Source organism: Scyliorhinus torazame, chromosome 9 (assembly GCF_047496885.1).
Source record: "Scyliorhinus torazame isolate Kashiwa2021f chromosome 9, sScyTor2.1, whole genome shotgun sequence".
NCBI classification, from domain to species: Eukaryota; Metazoa; Chordata; class Chondrichthyes; order Carcharhiniformes; family Scyliorhinidae; genus Scyliorhinus; species Scyliorhinus torazame.
This window is the reverse complement of record NC_092715.1, coordinates 27804735-27829980: the sequence shown is the minus strand read 5'-3', so window position 1 is coordinate 27829980 and position 25246 is coordinate 27804735. Positions and strand designations below refer to the sequence as shown.

Sequence of the window (25246 nt, the reverse complement as noted above, 5' to 3'; positions counted from 1 at the left end):
GAGCTCTGAAGCAACAGTGCTACCCACTTTGCTACCATGTTACCCATACTGGGTCTGTTCACTTCTGATTCATCCCCCCACCCCCAAGGTAAAAACGTCTGCCCAAAGAAACTCTGCAAACAATAGTGATGGTTTGAACTAAAGTAAACCCTCTATACTTTTCACATGAAAATGACACATGATGCATCCAGATCACAGTCGGTAGTGGTGAGGAAAACAAGAGGCTTTTTAAAAACTTGCGTCCACAGTATGTGTGTGTCATTAACAAGGGCACGTATTGCCCTTTCCCAGAGATACAACTGAGTAATTTGCTAAGTCACTTCACAATCAATCATGAGTCATGTGGAGGTTTTCTCCCTTATCGGATGGGAGTGAACCAGTTTGCATTTATAACCAAACAGGTAATACAACAGCTTCATGGCCACGTTTACTTACGCAAGTTGCTTTTAGTTCCAGATGCTTTCCAAAATGGAATTCAAATTTTCAAACAATGCAGCTGGGATTTGAATTCACATTCCCAGGATTAATCATGTCCTTTGTCTTAGCCGTTCATAACATGCCACACTATTTATTATGCTCATTTTCTTCTGTCACATGTACTGTACTGCTCTCCAGTTCTGTGTGTCATGCCTCCAAGTCTGAAATTTAGGAACTCACAATCATCCACAAATTCCCATTGCCTACTGACATGGCCATTCATTAAAACAGATTTTTAAAGTTCTATTCAAAATAAACCCACGGGTCTCAATTTCATTTGCTTTTTTATTGCTACCGAGTGATTCAGAAAACTTAACATCTTCAAAAGGCAGCACGGTGGCGCAGTGGTTAGCACTGCTGTCTCACAACACTGAGGACCCGGTTTCGATCCCGGCCCTGGGTCACTGTCCGTGTGGAGTTTGCACATTCTCCCCGTGTCTGTGTGGGTTTCACCCCCACAACACAAAGATGTGCAGGGTAGGTGGTTTGGCCACTCTATTGCCCCTAAATTGAAGAAAAAAAAGAATTGAGTATTCTAAATTAATTATCTTTTTTAAACATCTTCAGAAGTACTGGTTCCACTAGAGGTAATGGGCTACATATTTGGAAGTTCTCCATTCTCTTTGTTGGAAGTTAAATCAGAATTCAACAGCAAACTGCATATATATAATAGATAGTGCCTCAGATAGCATCATAGAGTCATAGGCGTTTACAGCATGAAAACAGGCCCTTCAGCCCAACAAGTCCATGATGCCTATTTTTTAACCACTAAGCTAGTTCCAATTGCCCGCATTTGGCCCATATCCCTCTATACCCAGCTTTCCCATATAACTGTCTAAATGCTTTTAAAAAGCAAAATTGTACCCGCTTCTGTCACTGCTTCTGGCAGCTCGTTCCAGACACTCACCATCCTCTGTGAAAAAATTGCCCCTCTGGATCCTTTTGTATCTCTTCCCTCTCACCTTAAACCTATGCTCTCTAGGTACAGACCCCCCTACCTTTGGGAAAAGATGGTGACTATCTACCTTATCTATGCTCCTCGTTATTTTATAGACCTCGATAAGTTCACTCCTGTGCCTCCTACGCTTCAGGGAAAAAAAGTCCCAGTTTATCCATCCTCTCCTCACTCAGACCATCAGGTCCCAGTAGCAGCCCAGTAAATCTTTTCTGCACTCGGTCTAGTTTAATAATATCCTTTCTATAATAGGGTGACCAGAACTGTACACAGTACTCCAAGTGTGGCCTTACCAATGTCTTGTACAACTTCAGCAAGACGTCCCAACTCCTGTATTCATGTTCTGACCAATGAAACCAAACATGCTGAATGTCTTCTTCACCACCCTGTCCATCTGTGACTTCACTTTCAAGGAGCTATGAACCTGTACCCCTAGATCTCTTTGTTCTATAACTCTCCCCAACTCCCTACCATTAACTGAGTAGGTCCTGGCCTGATTCGATCTGCCAAAATGCATCACCTCACATTTATCTAAATTAAACTCCATCTGCCATTCGTCGGCCCACTGGCCTAATTGATCAAGATCCCGTTGCAATCCTAGATAACCTTCTTCACTATCCACTATGCCACCAATCTTGGTGTTATCTGCAAACTTACTAACCATGCCTCCTAAATTCTCTTCCAAATCATTAATATAACAAATAATAGTGGACCCAGCACTGATCCTTGAGGCACAGCATTGGTTACAGGCTTCCAGTTTGAAAAACAACCCTCTACAACCACTCTTCGTCTTCTGTCTTCAAGCCAATTTTGGATCCAATTGGCTACCTCACCCTGGATCCCGTAAGATTTAACCTTATGCAACAACCTACCACGCGGTACCTTGTCAAAGGTCTTGCTAAAGTCCTTGTAGACAACATCATAGATTCATAGAATTTACAGTGCAGAAGGCCATTCGGCCCATCGAGTCTGCAACGGCTCTTGGAAAGAGCAACCTACCCAAGGTCCGCTCCTCCACCCTATTCTCATAACCCAGCAACCCCATCCAACACTATGGGCAATTTTGGACACTAAGGGCAATTTAGCATGGTCAATCCACCTAACCTGCACATCTTTGGACATCGATTGGACTGCCCTCATCTACCTTCTTGGTCACCCCTTCAAAAAACTGAATCAAATTTGTGAGACATGGTTTTCCACTCACATACTGACTGTCCCTAATCTGCCCTTGCCTCGCTAAATGCCTGTAGATCCTGTCTCTCAGTATACCTTTGAACAACTTACCCACTACAGATGTTAGACTCACTGGTCTGTAGTTCCCAGGCTTTTCCCTGAGGCCTTTCTTGAACCAAGGCACAACATTTGCTACCCACTAATCTTCAGGCACCTCACCTGTGGCTGTCGATGATTCAAATATCTCTGCTAGCGGACCTGCACTTTCCTCCCTAGCCTCCCACAATGTCCTTGGATGCATTTTGTTTGGATGGATTTGTTTATTGTCACGTGTACCGAGGTATAGCGAAAAGTTTTCTTCTGCGTGCAGCTCAAACAGATCATTTAGAACATGAAAAGAAAAGAAAATACATCATCAGGTCCTGGGGATTTATCCACCTTGATGTGCTTTAAAACTTCCAGCACCTCCTTCTCTGTAATATGTACACTCCTCAAGACATCACGATTTATTTCCCCAAGTTCCCTAACATTCGTGCCTTTCTCAACAGTAAATACCAATGAGAAATATTCATTTAGGATCTCACCCATCTCTTGTGGATCTACACATAGATGACCTTGTAGATCCTTAGGATGCCCTACTCTCTCTGGGCAGTACGAAAGCACAGTGGTTAGCACAGTTGCTTCACAGCTCCAGGGTCCCATGGTTCAATTCTGAGCTTGGGTCACTGTCTGTGTGGAGTCTGTACGTTCTCCCTGTGTCTGCGTGGATTTCCTCTGGGTGATACGGTTTCCTCCCACAGTCCAAAAATGTGCAGGTTAGGTGGAATGACCACGATAAATTTCCCTTTGTGTCCAAAAAAGGCTAGGTGGGGTTATGGGGATAGGGTGGATGCATGGGCTTGGGTAGGATGCTCTTTCCAAGGGCCGGTGCAGACTCGATGGGCCAAATGGCCTCCTTCTGCACTGTAAATTCTATGCTTGTCTCCCTCGTTAGTCTTTTTGCCCTTTATGTGTTATGCACTAAAACACCACATTGCACTTCACAGATGTATTACCAGACAAATTTTGACACCAAATCACGTGAAGGGTTATTCGGATGGGTGGCCAGTTGACTCCTGGGGAGTGAAACGCAAGTCAATTCGAATTTGATATTCAAAACTCAAGGTACAAATTAACAAACCACAGTCCTGGCTTCCCAGCATACACAGAATCATGCGGAAACATTTGTACAGTTTTCTACAGAGAAGGGAGATTTATGTAAAACTAGTAGAGCACCTGTGATTTGTTCACGTTAAGGTCAGATATTTAAAAGAACAAGCTTTATTTCCTGTGTTCTCAGGGGAACATTGAATCAAACATTTGGGGTGACTCTCCAATTTGGCATTCCAAGATGGGGTGGCAGGGGGAAAGAGATGATCAGGGACAACTAAAGTTTATTTTTTATCCAGTTAAAGAGTTTTTATATAAAAATGATTGGCCTAAAATAATTCATATTTTTTTTTAAACTAAATATACAAAAACAAAAGTGATTTGACCAAAGAAAACCTCCTAACCAGCCACAAAGACCGCAAAGGAAATTATTCTTTCCTCTGTCTCTTACATGACAACAGCTGTTCATCATGCTTACCACTAGCTTCCCATTTTAAGAATTCATAATAGTAAAACACAATTGTATGATGTTTATAGAAGTTCACCACTTGTCAGGAACATACGCCTCGAGTATTCAATGTCAAATTTATTTTAAAGTATTTTCAAAGAATCTCTCAAATCTTCACAGGATAAAGAGGTGCCTTTCTTCGCTTCAATTTCTGTTGATGCTGTTCTGGTAACTTCCGCGCAAATCAATCCCAAAGGGAAACTTGGCGAGCTTGTTACAACTCTTTTGTTTTTTTGTACTTTGGCCACGAGAAGTCAGAAGTCACAAATTTCAGTAACACGTTTGAGGATTTTAAATAACAAAGTGAAATATTTATGAACAAAAGAAAACACCCAGAGATGGGGTGGGAATCAGTTCGATTGGTTGGCTAGTGGCCAATGAACTGGCCAAAAGTCCTTATTCTGCCCGGTAACAGGTGGTGATTGGGTCATTTTTGAGTGGAATGATTTTCAGAGACCCAAGGAGCTCCACTTGAATCAACACAAAGAAAAGGACGTCTCTCTCTCTCTCTCTCCAGAAAAGCAGTGAACAGACAGCAACCTGAATGAATCTACAATGAAAACCTCAAACGGAAAACAAAGTTCAAGGAGGGGAAAGATGCTAGAAACATTCATTTGGTACAAATACTCTTATCTTTTGACTTTCATCCTTATTATTTTCATCCCTCTCCTCCCTTCTATTTGTCTGTGCTGTACCGATGTGTAGAGGGTGGGGGCAAGACAAAGTGGGGATTAGGAATTAGATAATAGTTAACCAGTTATGTTTTCTGCATATTTCATCATTGTCTTAGTTATAAATAAAACAAAGCTGTATTTAAATTTACAAACCTGGTGACTGGACAGCCAAGGCTGGGTATTTTTCTAAAAATTATTGGTTAATTCAATTGTATTGCGACTCCGGTCAAGTGGGGCTAGAATTTACTGTGCCCCAGCCCAGGGTGTCACAACACCAAATAAACACCGCTTCAGGCAACACCCCCTTATAGATATTTAATCTGTAAAATTCAGTAATGTTACAACAAGGTAAATCCAATGTTGCTGTATGGGAAGTATGTCATTTGGTTTCTCACCCTCCCTGCAGCGTTCTGTGGAAATTCAAGAAACTTTAAAACAAAACCCTGCTTTCCAAAAAATCAACATTTTCTGGGTTGGTCAGAAGGTTGCCTCACTTTGCCTCTTCACAGTTCTTTTCCCAGCACAGAGCAGCACTCGGAGCTCTTACATGGTGACTCCAAACACAGCTCTCACATTTCCTCTTCAGTTGTCTTTTTCTCTTTCAATCTGATTCCATTGTCCTTATCCTGCTTTGAAACTTACCTTTCTCAAGAGTACAAAAACATTCATGTTCTCCCTATTGCACTCATTTTTTTGGTCAAATAAAATTTAATATCCTTAGACAGACTTCGTTAAGGGCAGGCAACTGAACACAATGTACGGAGGCTCCTAAACATTATTATGATGCCCTCAGGAGGGGAGGCAGACGTAGTGGCTGCGATGGACGCAGAGAAAGCCTTTGACCGGGTGGAATGGGAGTACCTGTGGGAAACGCTAAGGTTTGGATTCGGTGAGGGATTCATAGGGTGGGTCAAACTACTTTATCAGGCCCCCGTAGCAAGTGTGTGCACGAGCCGGGTGAGGTCGGAGTATTTTAGGCTTCACCGAGGGACGAGGCAGGGGTGCTCCCTCTCCCTGTTACTATTTGCCCTTGCAATAGAGCCGTTGGCCATAGCGCTGAGGGTTTCAAAGAACTGGCAGGGGTTGGTTCGGGGGGTAGGAGCATCGGGTCTCGCTCTACGCGGATGATCTGCTCCTGTATATTTCGGACCCACTAGAGGGGATGGGGAAGTTCATGCAGATTCTGATGGACTTCGGTAACTTTTTGGGGTACAAATTAAACGAGGGGAAAAGCGAGATGTTTGTGATCCAAGTTAAAGGGCAGGAGAAGAGACTGGGAGAGCTTCCGCTTAAGATGCTAGAGAAGAGCTTTCGGTACTAGGCATACAGGTGGCTCGAAACTGGGATGCCTTGCACAAGCTTAACTTATCCCGGCTGGTAGAGCAGATGGAGGGGGACTTTAAAAGGTGGGACATGCGCCCGCTTTCTCTAGCGGGGAAGGTGCAGACCGTTAAGATGACGGTCTTCCCCACATTTCTGTTCGCCTTCCAGTGCCTTCCCATCTTCATCCCTAAGACCTTCTTTAAGCGGGTGTACAAGATCATTTCGGGATTTGTATGGGCAAATAAGACCCCGTGAGTAAAGAGACTGTTTCTAGAGCGCTGCCGAACTATTGGGCGGCTAATATAGCCATGTAGGAAATGGGTATTGGTCGACGTGGGAGCGGTTAGAGGCGGCGTCATGCAAAGGCACCAGCTTAGGGGCACTCGTAGCGGCACCTCTGCCGTTCTCGCCGGCGCGCTACTCCTCAAGTCCAGTGGTGGCGACAGCACTAAGGATCTGGGGTCAGCGGAGACGGCACAGGAATATGGAAGGAGACTCAGTTTGGACCCCGATACGCAACAATCACAGATTTGTTCCGGGCAAGATAGACTGAGGGTTCAAAAGCTGGCATAGGGCAGGTATTAAAAGGATGGGGGACCTGTTCATAGATGGGACTTTTCCCAGCATGAAGGCGCTGGAGGAGAAATGTAATCTGCCCCCTGGAAATGCCTTCAGATACCTTCAGGTACGCGCCTTTCTAAAAAAGCAGGTGGTGGCATTTCCGTTGCTACCGGCACGTAGGATACAGGATAGGGTGGTCTCTGGCACCTGGGTAGGGATGGGGAAGGTGTCAGACATCTACCAAGAACTACACGAGGGGGAGGAAGCCCCAATAGTGGAACGTAAGGGCAAGTGGGAGGCGGAGCTAGGCGGGGAGCTGGATGCGGGCCTCTGGGCTGATGCCCTAAGCAGGGTTAATTCCTCCTCATCATGTGCCAGGCTTAGCTTAAGTCAGTTTAAGGTGGTCCATGGGGCACACATGACGGCAGCGAGAATGAGCAACTTCTTTGGGGTTGAGGATAGATGTGCGAGATGTGCGGGAAGCCCAGCGGACCATGTCCATATGTTCCGGGCATGTCCGGCTCTCAAAGGATTCTGGCAGGGTTTCGCTCAGGCAATGTCCAAGATCCTAAACACGCGGCTGGTGCCGAGTCCAGAGATAGCGATCTTTGGTGTGTCATATGACCCGGGAGTTCAGGAAGCGAAAGAGGCCGGGGTTTTGGCCTTTGCCTCCCTGGTAGCCCGGAGACAGATCCTTTTAATGTGGAGAGACTCGAAGCCCCCAAGTGTGGAGACTTGGGTTGGTGACATGGATGGGTTTCTTAGTCTTGAGAAAATAAAGTTTGCCTTGAGAGGGTCCATGATGGGGTTCTCTCGGAGGTGGCAGCCGTCCCTCGATTTTCCGGGGGGGGGGGGGGGGGGGGGAATGTTTACTTACTGCATATTCTTTTTTTTAATAATGTTAACGTTCACCTTGTTTTGTTAAATGCTGTTAATGGTTATGTAAGCACTTTGTTTCGATAAAAATCTGAATAAAAATAATTTTTTAAAAAAAATTTCATATCCTTGACTTATTTATTTATGACCTTATCTAATAATAATAATAATAATCACTTATTGTCACAAGTAGCATTCAATTAAGTTACTGTGAAAAGCCCCACATTCCGGCACCTGTTCAGGGAGGCTGGTACAGGAATTGAACCTGCGCTGCTGACTGTGTTCTGCATTACAAGCCAGCGATTTAGCCCATTGTGCTAAGCCAGCCCCTTTCTATGTTGTAAAATAAAAGGACTTCTCTCTCTCTCCAGAAACACTGAGCCGACAGAAACCTGAGTCGACAGTGAAAACCTCAAACAGAAAACGGTAGTACAGTGGTTAGCACTGTTGCTTCACAGCGCTAGGATCCCAGGTTCAATTCCTGCTTAGATCACGGTCTGTGCAGAGTCTGCACGTTCTCACTATGTCTGCGTGGATTTTCTCCAGGTGCTCCGGTTTCCTCCCACAAAGCCAGAAAGATGTGCTGTTAGGTGAATTGAACATTCTGAATGCTCCCTCAGTATACCCGAACAGGTGCCAGAATATGGAGACCAGTGGCTTTTCACAGAAACTTCATTGCAGTGTCGATGTAAGCCTACTTGTGACAATAAAGATTATTATTACAAAATCTTTTTACTCCCCTTTTAAGTTTAACTAAAGGTCCAAATATGCTCCCTTATCTCCTAATGCAAATTTCTACCCAGGGGTTAGTCACTTATAAAAAATTCAACGTGTCCATATTTACTTCAAGTGCATGTCTTTCACACATACACCCCTTTGATGCCCTGCATCAACTTAATTCAGTTGAATTAAATTTGTCACATACAGAGACGCACAGGCAAACCTGCTTCATGGAATTACATAACAAACCCCAAAGATATTTTTAAAGTATCATCTTTCTTCACAATGCATGACTGCATTGAACTGATTTTGCTCAGAAATCAAAAGTGGAGTTTAAAACTCTCTAAAATGTTGAGTAAAAACATCCAGTTGAAGCCCAATGGTTTTGAAGCTGGATGAGGCCTTAAAGTAAAAGCTTTAATGAAGGCATGCAATAATCCAAAGTAAAGCTTTTTGCTGTTATGGACAAAAACATTTATTTAGACTTTGATTGAACCCTTAAATTGAGGACACTTCTGGAAGATGCAAGCGGGAGGTCCACAAATGTATGAAGATGGTGGAACACATTGGTTAGGCTGTTAAGAAAAAGTATATTTGACCTTTGGATTCATAAATGGAGACAGAGTTGGACACAACACTATCAGAATGAGGGTGCAGAGGAGATTTACTACAGTAATGGCAGAAGTGAGGGACATCAGTTCAGTGGAGACTGTCACGGCACCCTGGGTCAGTGCACGGTCAATTCCAGCCCCATGTGACCCAGAGTCACGACACAGTTAGAATTAACTTGTATTTTAAAATATTCAAGGTCTTTGGCTACTCAATAACTACAGTTTCCAGATTTGTAAATTTAAACACAACTAAATTATTAACAGTAACTATAATTAAATAGGCAACAAATACAACTGGTTCACCACTGTCAAATCTCTAACCCCCACCTCCTCCCCGCCTATTAACTTGCCGCACCCTCTACACACAGAAAAATAAACAGAGGGAGAACAGGGGTGTAAAATAACAGAGAAAGTAAAAGGATAAGAGTCTTTGTTTCAAAGTGGCTGTTCTCCAATTAGTTTTTTCTTCAGTCTAGGCTTTCAGATGGATGTTATCTTTTCTTTAAGCTTGTGATGGCTTTCACTGTAGACTCACAGAACTAGCAGGTAACCAACATTCGAGAGAGAAGAGAAAGGGGGGCAGGGGAGAGAAAGAGAGAAAAAGAGAGCGAGAGAGAGAGACAGAGAAGGGGCAGAGAGAGGCAGACAGACAGCTTCTTCTTTCAGGGTCTAGAAGCTTCTGCCTTCAGACAGAGAACCCTTGAGGGTCATGTGACTTCTCCTGGGTTCTCTCCGAAGAGCCCCACATGACAGGAGCCAATCGCTATTGGTTGCTGGGCAGAATACTGTCCCAAGCCAATTCATTGGCCACCAGCGAACCAATTGAAACAATGCCCTCCAATCTCTTAGGTGCCATGAAGTCTGGGCTACAAAATTATATAACAGTGGACTATTTTGACACTTTAAGTTCCTTGCTTCCTCTGCTCAACTTAAGAGTACATCCCCATTACCGATCCATGGATCAAAAGTGATAAAGACAAAATAAAAGAAATAGGAACTCAGGGAATCAACAGGAAGGGCCCTTACAAGACAAGCTGGGATTGTTCTTCTTACAACTGAGAAGGTTAAACAGAGATTTTATAGAGGTGTTCATAATTTGAAGGGTTTTAACAGAATAAATAAGAAGAAATTTTACACAAGGTGTCAGTAACTAAAGAACACAGATTTAAGATACAATCATTGACAAAATACAAGAGATTTCAGCTATACAGCAAGTTGTCATGATCTGGAGCACACTGTAAGAAAGGATGGTGGAAGTAAGTTCAACAGGTTTGAAAAGGTAGTTCGGTAAATACATGAAAGGGAAAATGTGCAGGGCGATGGCCAAAGGTCAAGGGAGAGAGGCTAATTTTAGAGAGCCAGCATGGCCTCCTTCTCTGCTGTATTACTCGGATATGTGATACTGCACTTAATATTCGGAGATCATGCTGGAAATAGGCTGAACCATGAATCAGTCTTTCAAATTTAACACTCTTAAAATTGTCCATCTCTACAACCCTATTTAGTACATCCACAAGTTCTGGAGCTAGCAAATAAAAACATATACCACCACCTCTCGTCATTGTCAACCAACTCACCTTTCTTAGATCAGTTCGTCCACAGCATTATGCAAAATCTAGTAGTTGCATGGGTGAAGGCTGCAATCCCTTTCAGCAATGGTGTGTATCTGACTGCATTACAAAATACTGCATGTTGTTTACACAGTATACAAGAGAGCCTGTGTAAGAGAAAATTAAAATTCCCTTCACAGAAGGAGGGTTTGTCCCAAACGCCATGAAAAACGTCTATGACAATTTATCCTGCGAGCAAAATAAAAACCCGGATTGTGCTGTCGTGTTCCACAACAGCGCCTCTCAGTGGCAGGATGGACCTTAAGCAGCCAACACCGAGCAGAGTGCAGCCAAAGATTAAGAAAGCAAAGAACGAACTTAAACCAACAATTCGCAGGTCAGACAAAGATAACCACTTGAGGGACTGGACACCTTGGACCTGGTTGAACCATCTATGAATAAAGGAGAACAATGTTTACGAAAGGAGGGATGTGGCAGGACCTGAAGATCAGGGGACAAAGTGATATGTATGTCCGACTTCCCCAGTGCAAACCAGCTCCTTAACTGCATGTTAAATTTCAACTATCGGAGGTCAGAGAACATGCTATGCAAAGGTACTTGTTAATCTCAGTAAATGTTTGCAGGGAATGTCATGTGAAAGAATCAGAAAATTCAGACAATTTGCCCATTCAGCTCATGTTTTTGCACAGGTTGCACTGGCACAATGGGCAACGTTTCTTCTAACTTTCTCCCATCTTGTTCAATCCGTCATACTGAGTCTACATTCCCCCGCAGCACCAATTCACTAACTAATGGCATTAATCTTTCACTATTTATTCTCAACACCTTTGTAATTTGGAAAACTTATATTAAGCAGCAACCCTTCACCATTCCCCACTTGTGGATGTTATAACCAATATTATGTTGAGTCTTTTTTTTCTTTGTAACATGCAAGTCTCATAAATTCAAAGTAATTTCCTTTGCTTTATTGTCAATAACTTAAAATTCATTTCCCCTTTGGTGGCCCTTGCCATCTATATTCCAACCTTGAAAGATGAATGCACCATTTGCTACATTATAGCAACTCTTGAAAAGTACACCATTGACTATGAAGTACTTTAGAACATCCCAGGGTTTTTTCTTTATTCTTTCATGGGATGTGGGAGCCACTGGCAAGACAGCATTTGCTGTCCATCCCCAACTGTCCTTGAACTGAGTGGCTTGCTGGGCCATTTCAGGATATAGCTAACGGAATGTAGGGCAGACCAAGTAAGGACAGCAGATTTCTTTCCCAGAAGGACATCAGTGAACCAGACAGAACCAGTTGTGTTTTTATGACAATCGATGATAGTTTCCTGGTCACCCATTATCTTTATATTCCAGACTAGCTTCCACTTCCATAATTAATAATTGAATTCAAATTCTGCAAGCTGCCGAGCTGGAATTGGAACCCATGTGATCCAGTGACAGCACCACTACGCCACCAGCACCCCCGAGGTTGTGAAAGGCACTATAGAAATTCAAGTTCTTTATTTTTTTTGCATCGACACCTATAGTTGGATCTGTCCCATTCCTTAATATTGCTTTTTAGAAATTGTTACCCAGACACAGATGTGGTTGTGGAGATATCATTTTATCTATATGCACTGGCATTATTAGAAAACACCTCCCTTAGAAGCACACAGTACAGATGAATGTATTTCAGATGTACATTAGCTAAACAAATATAACTACCACTATTATATTTCTTTGTTTAAGAAAGGTAGCAAGGATAATCCAGGGAGCTACAGGCCGGTGAGCCTTACGTCAAAGGTAGGGAAATTACTGGAGAGAATTCTTCGAGACAGGATCTACTCCCATTTGGAAGCAACTGGACGTATTAGCGAGAGCCAGCACGGTTTTGTGAAGGGGAGGTTGTGTCTCACTAACTTGATAGAGTTTTTTGAGGAGGTCACAAAGATGATTGATGCAGGTAGGACAGTGGATATTGTCTCTATGGACTTCAGTAAGGCCTTTGACAAGGTCCCTCATGGCAGACTGGCACAAAAGGTGAAGTCACACGAGATCAGAGGTCAGTTGGCAAGATGGATACAGAACTGGCTAGGTCATAGAAGGCAAAGAGTAGCAATGGAAGGGTGCTTTTCTGATTGGAGGGCTGTGACTAGTGGTGTTCCGCAGGTATCAGTGCTGGGACCTTTGCTGTTCGTAGTACATATCAATGATTTGGAGGAAAATGTAACCGGTCTGATTAGTAAGTTTGCAGACGACACAAAGGTTAGCGGAATTGCGGATAGCGATGAGGACTGTCAGAAGATACAGCAGGATTTAGATCATTTGGAGACTTGGGCGGAGAGATGACATTTGGGGAGCGATTCTCTGCTCCCGCGCCGTTTCAGAGAATCACCTGGGTCGCCAAATTTTCCCACGACGCCGGTCCGACGCCCTTACGCGATTCACGGAAGCGGCCAGATCGGCACAATCGCGTTTTGCGTGGCGCGGTCTAGTGAATCGCCTGACTCAGCCAAAATGGTGATTCACCGGTACCCCCGCGATTCTCAGTGCCGGATGGGCCAAGCGGCCTGCCCAAAACGGCGGGTTCCCCCCGGCGCCGTCCACACCTGGTCGCTGCCGGCGGGAACAGCGCGGGAACTCTGGGGGGCGGCCTGCAGGGGGGAAATCGGGATCCTGCACGGGGGGGGGGGGGGGGGGGGGGGGGGGCCTAAAATGGGGCCGGCCTCTCTGAAGGAGGACCTCCTTTCTTTCCGCAGCCCCGCAAGATCCGTCGGACATCTTCTTGCGGGGCGGACGGCAACCACGCATGCGCGGGTTGGTGCCGGCCAACCCGCGCATGCACGGGTGACGCCAGTTATGCGGCGCCGGCCGCGTCATGTATGCGGCGGCGCCTTTACGCCTGGCGCACGTAAATGACGCGGCGCCGCTCCTAGCCCATTTTCGGGCCCTGAATCGGCTGGGACAGGGGCCGTTTCGTGCCGTCGTGAACCTCGACGGCGTTCACGACGGTGCGAACACTCTGTCTCCATTTCAGAGAATCGCGCCCATGGAGTTTAATCCAGACAAATGTGATGTAATGCATTTTGGAAGGTCCAATGCAGGTAGGGAATATACAGTGAATGGTAGAACCCTCAAGAGTATTGAAAGTCAGAGAGATCTAGGTGTACAGGTCCATAGGTCATTGAAAGGGGCAACGCAGTTTGAAAAGGTAGTCAAGAAGGCATACGGCATGCTTGCCTTCATTGGCCGGGGCACTGAGTATCAAAATTGGCAAGTCATGTTGCAGCTCTATAGAACCTTAGTTAGGCCAAACTTGGGAGTATAGTGTTCAATTCTGGTCGCCACACTACCAGAAGGATGTGGAGGCTTTAGAGAGGGTGCAGAAGAAATTTATTCGCCTGGTATGGAGGGCATTAGCTATGAGGAGAGGTTGAATAAACTTGGTTTGTTCTCACTGGAACGAAGGATGTTGAGGGGCGACCTGATAGAGGTCTACAAAATTATGAGGGGCATAGACAGAGTGGACAGTCAGAGACTTTTTCCCAGGGTAGAGGGGTCAATTACTAGTGGGCATAAGTTTAAGGTGCGAGGGGCAAGGTTTAGAGATGTACGAGGCAAGTTTTTTTACAGAGGGGGTAGTGGGTGCCTGGAACTCGTTGCCGGAGGAGGTGGTGGAAGAAGGGACGATAGTGACGTTTAAGGGGCATCTTGACAAATACATGAATAGGATGGGAATAGAGGGATACGGACCCCGGAAGTGTAGAAGATTTTAGTTTAGACGGGCAGCATGGTCGGCGCAGGCTTGGAGGGCGAAGGGCCTGTTCCTGTGCTGTACTTTTCTTTGTTCTTTGTATTCAATAACCAAGCAAAGCAAAGCACAGGCTACAACAACACACTGCTTGTTGTCTGATCAGTTCACCAACAAACACATAGAAAGAATAGTTTGTTCACATTCACTGTGCCATCAGGTATTGTGCTTAAATGTCCAGTGACGGTGTCTGCTTCTCACTTTAAATTTACTCATCAGAATTGTAAGTTGCCAAATATGTTTCGTAAATAACAACACTTTGGGGCATATTCACATATTGGTATATAATGGGGCACATTTGCTTGAAAACATAAGGAAGGTACATCACAGCACACTGGATGTTCATGTTTTTGTTTTGTTTTTTAAATATATTTTATTAAAGTTTTCAAACCAAATTTTTCCATTTTACAAATCAACATAACACTATTACAGTAACTGATGAATAACATTATTTAAATAATATAGTGAACTAACAAAGTAACAAAAAATAGTGCTCCCTCCCCCTTTCCCTCCCCCCCCCCCCGGGCTGCTGCTGCTGACGATCTATTTTCCCTTAACGTTCCGCGAGATAGTCAAGGAACGGTTGCCACCGCCTGGAGAACCCGAGCCGATCCTCTCAGCGCAAATTTTATTTGTTCTAGTTTTATAAACCCTGCCATATCGTTTATCCAGGCCTCCACGCCGGGGGGGTTTCGCTTCCTTCCACATGAGTAAGATCCTTCGCCGGGCTATCAGGGACGCAAAGGCCAGAATATCGGCCTCTTTCGCCTCCTGCACTCTCGGCTCTTCCGCTACCCCAAATATCGCTAACCCCCAGCCTGGCTTGACCCGGACCTTCACCACCTTTGCCACTCCCCTCCAGTACTCATCCAGTGCCGGACACGACCAGAACATGTGTGTGTGGTTCACCGGGCTTCCCAAGCACCTCCCGCACTGGTCCTCCATTCCGAAGAACCTGCTCAGTCTTGCTCCCGTCATATGTGCTCTGTGTAGAACCTTAAATTGAATCAGACTAAGCCTGGCACACGAAGACGAGGAGTTTACCCTGCTGAGAGCATCAGCCCACAGACCCTCCTCAATCTCCTCTCCCAGCTCTTCTTCCCATTTTCCCTTCAGCTCCTCTACCATCGCCTCCCCCTCGTGTCTCATCTCCTGATATATTTCGGACACTTTGCCCTCCCCAACCCATACCCCGGAAATCACTCTATCCTGGATCCCGTGTGTCGGGAGCAGCGGAAATTCCCTCACCTGTTGCCTCATAAATGCCCTCACTTGCATGTATCTGAAATTGTTCCCTGGGGGCAACTCATACTTTTCCTCCAGCGCTCCCAGGCTCGCAAACGTCCCGTCTATAAACAAATCTCTCAGTTTCCTAATTCCTGCTCGTTGCCAGCTCTGGAACCCTCCGTCCATCCTTCCTGGGACAAACCTGTGGTTATTCCTGGTCGGGGACCACACCGAGGCACCCGTCACCCCCCTGTGTCGCCTCCACTGCCCCCAGATCCTTAAGGTTGCCACCACCACTGGGTTTGTGGTATACTGGGTGTTCATGATAAGCGACAGCTTATGCTTATACTTTATTCTACTCCCGCCTTTTGTATTTCCGTCTCAAAAGTTGGATCATTTGCTCACTCATCTGACAGCACAAAGCTTCAGCAAAATGCTTGCCATCACTAAATTGGCCAAAGTGTTACAGTATGGCGGGTCCACGCTATGGTTAAATCAACCACAATTACAATAATTCAGAGGACAATCTGATAAAGATGATCATATGCTGAAATGTCAAAAATTTGAAAAAGATCCTCTGACAGAACACCGTCGAGCAAAGCTGCTCAACTGTGCTTTCTGCTGCAAATTCACAATGTTGCAATTGCTCTCAAAAATCATGGAAATTGTAATGACATTTACAATCAAAAAATTTCAAAGGAAATATTTCTTTTAACTCTGGCCTCTTGGCTACAAAAATCAGACTCACAGATAAAACAATGAAACCAAATGATTGTAATAGATTGTGCTTCAAACTGGACATCTAGAAAGAGTGGAACTCAGAGGCTGGTTTAGCACACTGGGCTAAATAGCTGGCATGTAATGCAGAACAAGGCAGCAGCGCTGGGTTCAATTCCCGTACCAGCCTCCCCGAACAGGTGCTGCAATTTGGCGACTAGGGGCTTTTCACAGTAACTTCATTGAAACCTACTTGTGACAATAAGCAATTATTATTATTATTTAACTCAAGTCAGAATTTTCTATACTTAGAAGCCCAGCCTTTCCCCACAATTCATTCTTAGAAAGCACAGTCATATTGACTGAGCATTTTAAATGGGATCTCCAAAAAGCACAGCTAAGCCTGCTGCCAATATCTACAGATTTAAAATTACTTGGTTTCTCTGTGAAAGACTGGTTCAAAAACCCACCAGTGTTGGTACTGCAACAACATTCCTGGTACAAGGGACTCCCCTAGTGGCTGACCGAAGAAATTCAGCACTGAGCATCAGGTGTTTCACAGAATCATATCATAGAATTTACAGTGCACGGGGAGGCCATTCGGCCTTGAGTCTGCACCTGCCCTTGGAAAGAGCACCCTACCGAAGCCCACACCTCCACCCTAACCCAGTAACCCCACTTAACCTTTTTGGACATTAAGGGCAATTTAACATGGCCAATCCACATAACCTGCACATCTTTGGACTGTGGGAGGAAACCGGAGCACCCAGAGGAAACCCACGCAGACACGGGGAGAACGTGCAGACTCCGCACTGACAGTGACCCAAGCCGGGAATCGAACCTGGGACCCTGGCGTTGTGAAGCAACTGTGCTAACCATTGTGCTACCATGCTGCCCTTCCCACCGTTTCCCTGCCTACCGTTTCACTGATTTGACCCGAGATGTGACAATGACTCTTATTCTTGGTTATTAAAACTAAGGAAAAATTCAGCCACAGCTTTCCTTTCTGGGGTCACCAGCAACTGACCTCTGCCAAAAGGCGCACAAAGGTGTGCATTAAAAGAAGAGGCGGGAAAAAATACTGCAGTTACATAGCATCTCATTTTCTCACAGAAACATTTCAAATTGATTCACCTTCAATGGAATATTTTTGAAATGAAGTGACTTGTTACGGGAAGATCAGGCTTGGCTGCAATTCCATCCCCCATGTAGGCAGCGGACAGCAGGCAACATTCATTAAGCAGACTTGAGTATTTGGGGTGGACAAGAGGATAAGGTCTCCAACGTTTGTCACAACACTAGTTGTCTCTTACAGGGCTGGAACCCATGGTCAGTTTTTTTTTAAGCGCAGAAGTTTGTGGCGGCCTTTTCGTTCAACACAAGTCGAGGCCTTTTTTTAAATATATTAATTTGTGGGGAATGCGTGTCATTATTGCCCATCATTAATCGCCTTTGAGAAGGTGGTGGTGAGCTACCTTCCTGAACCGCTGCAGTCCATGTGATGTAGCTACAGTGGAGGAACAGCGATATATTTCCAAGTCATGATGGTGTGTGTATCTATAACCTTCCTGCAATGTCTGCTTCAGTGTCATACCAGGCATTGAATTTACAAATTGCATAACTGTTTAAGGATTGGCAAACATTTTACTCCCATGACATTTTATTACATTTTCAGTATCTTGTGCCATTTATCAGTCTGTCAAATCCATAATTTGTTATGACTTTCAGAGAAAAAAATGCTGCTTTAGACTAATGAGATGGGTTTAATACTCTCTGCACAAGGGTTCATTCATGCCCATCGTGAGCATTTTTTCAACCTTCAGATGTCAGAGCCTTGAACGTGTATGAAACAGACCAAACATGAATAAATCAGATCAATAAGCATCCAATAACATGAAAAAGGACATTTAAAATTAAAATCAACTGTGACAAGACAGTGACATAATGATAATGTAATGTCACTGGCTAGTAATCCAGAGGTCCAGGTTAACATGCTGGAGCTAAGGGTTCAAATCCACGGCAGCTGGTGGAGCTTGAATTTGATTCATTAAAAAATCTGGAATCCAAAGCTAGTTTCAATAACAGTGACCATGAAACTATCATTGATTGTTGTAAACACCCATCTGATTCACTAATGCGCTCGAAGGAAATCTGCTGTCCATATGTCTCCACAGCTATTTGGATGACTCTGAACTCGCCTCCGAAATGGCCGAGCAAGCCACTCAGTTCAAGGGCAATTAGGGATGGGCAACGAAGGTTGGCCTTGCCAGTGACATCTACACCCCATGAAAATATTTCAAAGAATAGTTTACAAAAACTACCAGAAAGAAAAATGAAATTAATCACATCACTCCAAATAGTCTTCTGAAAGTCTTAGGATTCATGGCAACATAGGAATTGATACAAAAACACGTTTGCAACACTACAAAATTAAGACGGCAAACATTAACAGGAACGTTAAATTCAACACAACAGCACTGTTTGAATTGCCTGTAACCGTGTTTCATGTCAGAGGACTGAGCCTGATTTGATTTAATGCCCCTAATTCAGTTTTATTTTGGAACCATGTGAGTACATCTTTTGAGAAATTATCTGAATACAGTGATTTGTATTCTGAAATTGTTCAAATCTCTACATTAATGAGATCCCAGGCTATCAGTCTCAGTCAAACGGAATCGACGATGCAGCAAGCAATAACCGGCGGGACGGATGGAGTTTGTTTATTGTCATGTGTAGCAAGGCACAGTGAAAAGTATTTTTCTGCGAGCAGCTCAACAGATCATTAAGAACATGAAAAGAAAAGGAAATTTTAAAAAATACATAATAGGGCAACACAAGGTACACAATGTAACTACATAACACCGACATCGGGTGAAGCATACAGGGGTGTACATACATGGTTGCACAGTGGTTAGCACAGCTGCCTCATAATGCCAGGACGCAGTTTCAATTCCAGCCTTGGTGACTGAGAGGAGTTTGCACTTCCTCCCCGTGTCTGCGTGGGTTTCCTCCGGATGCTCCGGTTTCCTCCCACAGTCCAAAGATATGCAGGTTAGGTGGACTCCATGATGCGCGTGTGGTTACGGGAATAAGGGGGGGGGGGGGGGGGGGGGGGGGGGAAAGAGGGGGGGGGGGGGTGAGGGCAGAGGTCGAGTGCTCTTTTGGAGGGTCAGTGTAGACTCGATGGGCCAAATGGCCTCCTTCTACACTGTCGGGATTCTAGGGAACTCCAATATATATATTTGTGCATACAACCTACAATGCCATTTTTGTGATGTCATCCAGAATATTATATTCAGGAATGTACAAAACTAGCAGGGAAATAAAATGAAATGAAAATCGCTTATTGTCACAAGTAGGTTTCAAATGAAGTTACTGTGAAAAGCCCCGAATCGCCACATTCTGGCGCCTGTTTAGGGAGGTTGGTACGGGAATTGAACCGCGCTGCTGGCCTGCCTTGGCTGCTTTAAAAGCCAGCTATTTAGCCCCTGGTTTCGCTTGCAATTTTTGCCCTTATTTTTTCTAGTTTTTGATCCTAGATACAAATTGAAAACTGCAGACTGAAATTCAGCAAAATTGTCTTTAATCATGAACATCAACACGTTAAGAAAATAAATTCTTATTTCACAAATTCATTAGAGTAATTTGAGGATGTAACATTTTAGAACCAATAGATGTAGTAATATACTTGGATTTTCAAACGGCATTTTTCATAAGGTGCCACACAAAAAAGTAACAAATAGAATAGGGACTCATGGAGTTGAGGCTAATATTTAACCTTGAGGGAGGGTTGGCTAATTGGCAGGAAGCAGAGAGCAGGGATCAATAGGGCATTTTTACGTTGGCAGGCTATAACCAGTGGAGTGCCTCAGCTATTTATAACCTATATTAATGCCTTAGGCAAGTGAGAGAGTGATGTTCTCTGTCTAGGTTTGCTGACAGTACAATGATAGGTTGGAATGTAAACAGTGAAGAGGATACAAAGATGCTGCAAAGAGATATAGATAGGTGAAGAGAATGGGCAAAACGGCAGTAGATGGAGTATAATATGACACAGCACGAGGTTACTTGCTTGAGCAGCAAGAACAGATAAGCAGAATAATTTTTTTAAGGTGCAAAAACTTGGAAATGTTGATGTCCAGGGGGACTACTATAAATTAAGGTACGACAATTAGTCACATGAAGAGACAACAGCTAATATGACCAAAAACTTGATCAAAGAGGAACATTTTCAAGAGCGTCTTAAAAGGAAGAAAGTGAAGAAGAGAGGCAGAGAGTTGTAAGAAGAGAATTCCAGAGCTTGGGACCCGGACAACTGAAGGCACAGCCATCAATGGCGGAGCAATTATAATTAGGGATTCGCGGGAGGTTATAACGCAATATATCGGAGGTTTGTGGGGCTGAAGTAAATGACAGAGATAGGCAAGGTCAAGGCCATGGAGGGATTTGAAAATGGATGAGAATTTTAAAGTCAAGGTATTGCTTGACCAGGCACTGACGACGTTGATTAAGGGACACTCAGGTTAAATCCCTACCCTTCTTCAAACTAGTGCTATGGGGTCTTTTACATTCAGCTGAATGGACACATGAGACCTTAATTTAATGCCTCATCCAAAAGGTGGCACCTCTGACGATGCAGTACTCCCCAAGTGCCACACATTGAATTGCCAAGTTCCCTGGTGCGGCACACAAACCTCTTCGCATTCAGAGTCTGCTGCTCGATCCTATTTCCCAAGTAGAAACCAAGCCACTCAATACAATTACATGTCCTGTGCATTTTTTATATTTGATAGGCAGCTCTGTTGAGGCTTCTGAGACATTTAAAAAATACTATTTGTTCCATTACATCTACAAAGGGTCGGCACGGTGGTACAGTGGTTAGCACTGCCGCCTCACAGCGCCAGGGATCCGGGTTCAATTCAGGCCTCAGTAACTATCTGTGTGGAATTTTCACTTTCTCCCTGTGTCAGCCTGGGTTTCCTCCAGCTACTCTGATTTCATAGAATTTACAGTGCAGAAGGAGGCCATTTGGCCCATCGAGTCTGCACCGGCTCTTGGAAAGAGCACCCTACCCAAGGTCAACACCTCCACCCTATCCCCATAACCCAATAACCCCACCCAACACTAAGGGCAATTTTGGACACTAAGGGCAATTTATCACGGCCAATCCACCTAACCTGCACATCTTTAGACTGTGGGAGGAAACCGGAGCACCCGGAGGAAACCCACGCACACACGGGGAGAACGTGCAGACTCCGCACAGACAGTGACCCAAGCCGGAATCGAACCTGGGACCCTGGAGCTGTGAAGCAATTGTGCTATCCACAATGCTACCGTGCTGCCCTCGGTAGGATTTCTTCCCACAGTCCAAAGATGTGCAAGTTAAGCGGATTGGGCATGATAAATTGCCCCTTAGTGTTCAAAAGGTTAGGTGGTGTTACGGGTTTACGGGGGAATGGGCCTCGGTAGGGTACACTTTCAGAGGGTTGGTGCAGACTCGATGGGCCAAATGGCCTCCTTCTTCACTGTAGGGATTCTATGATAAGGTAATTCTCAGCAATTAGCAATGGAGACAGGCCAAAGCTGCACAGTGGCACAGCAGTTTGCACTGCTGCCTGAAACAGCATCAGGTTTAATTCCAGCCTTGGGTTGACTGTGGAATTTGCACTTTCTCCGCGTATCTGCGTGTGTGTCCTCCGGGTGCTCCTCCCACAGTCCAAAGATGTGCAAGTTAGACAGGATTACGGGGACAAGGCAGGGAGTTGGGCCGAGGTAGGGTGCTCTGTCGGAGGTTCGGTGCAGACTCAATGGGCCGAATGGCCTTCTTCTGCACTGTAAAGATTCTATGAGAATCTCAATTTGTCATTTTACCTATGTTGACCCGAAGCAACCATGACTTCTGGTGGACAAATCACGTCAATAGGAACATACCCACTCTTATGTAGTAGGGTCTGCACACTCCAAGCTGTGATTCATTTATTGATAATACTTATGCAATAATCTAGAGGCCAATTTTCTGCAGGTAGTGTGGATTTTGTTCAGACAAAAATCACAGTCAGCCCGTTTATTTATTTGTGGCATCATAACAAACTTCCAGCTTCTTGGATATCTCTTGTAAACTTCTTTCCAAATTGTTTTTAAAGCAGACTTGCATGTTCTCTCATCAGTTGCAACAATGAAACCTCTGGCTCATTACGAGCAAAACTCAGGGAAGCCTGCTCAGGTATATGATAAATTAATGAAGGGCGACAGTAATCCTAATGTTGAAGTACAATATTCTCGAAATTCAAACAATTTTAACCCATTAAGTTATTATATTTATTAGAAGTTTACATTATAGCATTAGACAAGATTATTCAATGAGATGCAATACATAGAGGCACAGAAATGACAATGCAAATTTGGATAAAGTTTACACATGTGCAATGGCAGGCAGAGCAAGAACACGACACTCACCTGTAGAAACATCACCATCCAGCAAGTTGTCATCTTCAGATCCTGTGAAGTCCATGATGACTCCCGCTCCATCTAGCAATTCCTCATCACTACTTGCACTGGTTATACTGTTGTAACTGTTCTGGTAATATCCTCTAGAAAACAATTGTTCTGACTCCATTTAGCACCTTGACGATCTGAAGAGAGGAGAAATATTTAGTCATACCCAATCGTTTTGAAGTGTATATTAAATTTGAGCTGTCAGAAAGCCCAAACTCTGACACAACTTAAAAGCAACAAACAGCAAATGCTGGAAAAACTCAGCAGGTCTGGCAGCATCTGTGGAGAGAGAAACAGAGTTAACATTTTGAGTCCATATCTCTGAAGAGTCATACAGGCCGATGCGTTAATGCTGTTTCTCTGAATTCAGATGCTGCAAAGCCTGCGGAGTTTCTTGAGCATTTGCTGCTTTTATTTCAGGTTTTCAGCATCCGCAGTATTTTGCTCTTATTCTCGCGTGTTTTGGAAGCATGAAACATGTGGTTATTACAAAGGGAAGGCTCTGCCTTCTCAACCTTGCCACTCGACCGAGGTGTGGTGATCCTCAGGTTAAATCAACACCAGTCAGCTCTCCCTCTCAAAGGGAAAAGCAGCCTATGGTCATCTGGGACAATGAGGACTTTACTTACTTACAAGTGTTAGTGCTGGCTAGAAATGCTTAATTAGTTTGGAATTGACACATCTCATAAGAACATAAGAACTAGGAGCAGGAGTAGGCCATCTGGCCCCTCGAGCCTGCTCCGCCATTCAATGAGATCATGACTGATCTTTTGTGGACTCAGCTCCACTTTCCCGCCCGAACACCATAACCCTTAATCCCTTTATTCTTCAAAAAACTATCTATCTTTATCTGAAAAACATTTAATGAAGGAGCCTCAACAGCTTCACTGGGCAGGGAATTCCATAGATTCACAACCCTTTGGGTGAAGAAGTTCCTCCTAAACTCAGTCCTAAATCTACTTCCCTTTATTTTGAGGTTATGCCCCCTAGTTCTGCTTTCACCCGCCAGTGGAAACAACCTGCCCGCTTCTATCCTATCTATTCCTTTCATAATTTTATATATTTCTATAAGACCCCCCCCGCATCCTTCTAAATTCCAACGAGTACAGTCCCAGTCTACTCAACCTCTCCTCGTAATCCAACCCCTTCAGCTCTGGGATTAACCTAGTGAATCTCCTCTGCACACCCTTTCTCAGGTAAGGAGACCAAAACTGAACACAATACTCCAGGTGTGGCCTCACTAACACCTTATACAATTGCAGCATAACCTCCCTAGTCTTAAACTCCATCCCTCTAGCAATGAAGGGCAAAACTCCATTTGCCTTCTTCTTATTATTATTATTATTATTATTAAGAATCACCCGTTACACCCCTAAACCAACTTTTTGCAACTCTGCACTAGCACACCCAGGTCTCTTTGCACAGCAGCATGTTTGAATATTTTATCATTTAAATAATAATCCCTTTTGCTGTTATTCCTACCAAAATGGATCACCTCACATTTGTCAACATTTATTCCATCTGCCAGACCCTAGCCCTTTCACTTAACCTATCCAAATCCTCTGCACTTTTTGCTTTACCACTCATCTTAGTGTCGTCTACAAACTTGGACACATTGCACTTGGTCCCCAACTCCAAATCATCTATGTAAATTGTGAACAATTGTGGGCCCAACACTGATCCCTGAGGGACACCACTAGCTATTGATTGCCAACCAGAGAAACACCCATTAATCCCCACTCTTTGCTTTCTATTAATTAACCAATCCTCTATCCATGCTACTACTTTACCCTTAATGCCATGCATCTTTATCTTATGCAGCAACCTTTTGTGTGGCACCTTGTCAAAAGCTTTCTGGAAATCCAGATATACAACATCCACTGGCTTACCGCACTGGTAATGTCCTCAAAAAATTCCACTAAATTCGTTAGGCACAACCTGCCCTTTATGAACCCATGCTGCGTCTGCCCAATAGGACAATTTCCATCCAGGTGCCTCACTATTTTTTCCTTGATGATAGGTTCCAGCATCTTCCCTACTACCGAAGTTAAGCTAAATGGCCTATAATTACCCGCTTTCTGCCTACCTCCTTTTTTAAACAGTGGTGTGACATTTGCTAATTTCCAATCCGCCGGGGCCACCCCAGAGTCTAATGAATTCTGGTAAATTATCACTGGTGCATTTGCAATTTCCCTAGCCATCTCTTTTAGCACTCTGGGATGCATTCCATCAGGGCCAGGAGACTTGTCTACCTTTAGCCAAGCACTCTGGGGTGCATTCCATCAGGGCCAGGAGACTTGTCTACCTTTAGCCCCATTAGCTTGCCCATCACTGCCTCCTTGGTGATAACAATCCTCTCAAGGTCCTCACCTGTCATAGCCTCATTTCCATCAGTCACTGGCATGTTATA

The 25246-nt window shown here is 44.3% G+C and overlaps 1 protein-coding gene across 5 annotated transcripts in view; it reads right to left on the bottom strand.

The window, feature by feature from the left end:
- Positions 1–25246, bottom strand: part of clcn3 (chloride channel 3) — a 281546-nt gene that overhangs the window by 162457 nt on the left and 93843 nt on the right. For 4 of the 5 annotated variants that reach the window (XM_072515744.1, XM_072515742.1, XM_072515746.1 and 1 more), the window contains one exon: positions 22798–22973. In XM_072515744.1, coding sequence (XP_072371845.1) covers positions 22798–22957 — 160 coding nt within the window. In that variant the 5' untranslated portion in view covers positions 22958–22973. Of the gene's footprint in view, positions 1–10604; positions 10771–22797; positions 22974–25246 lie in introns of those variants that run through there. The other variant, XM_072515747.1, reaches the window with a different exon arrangement.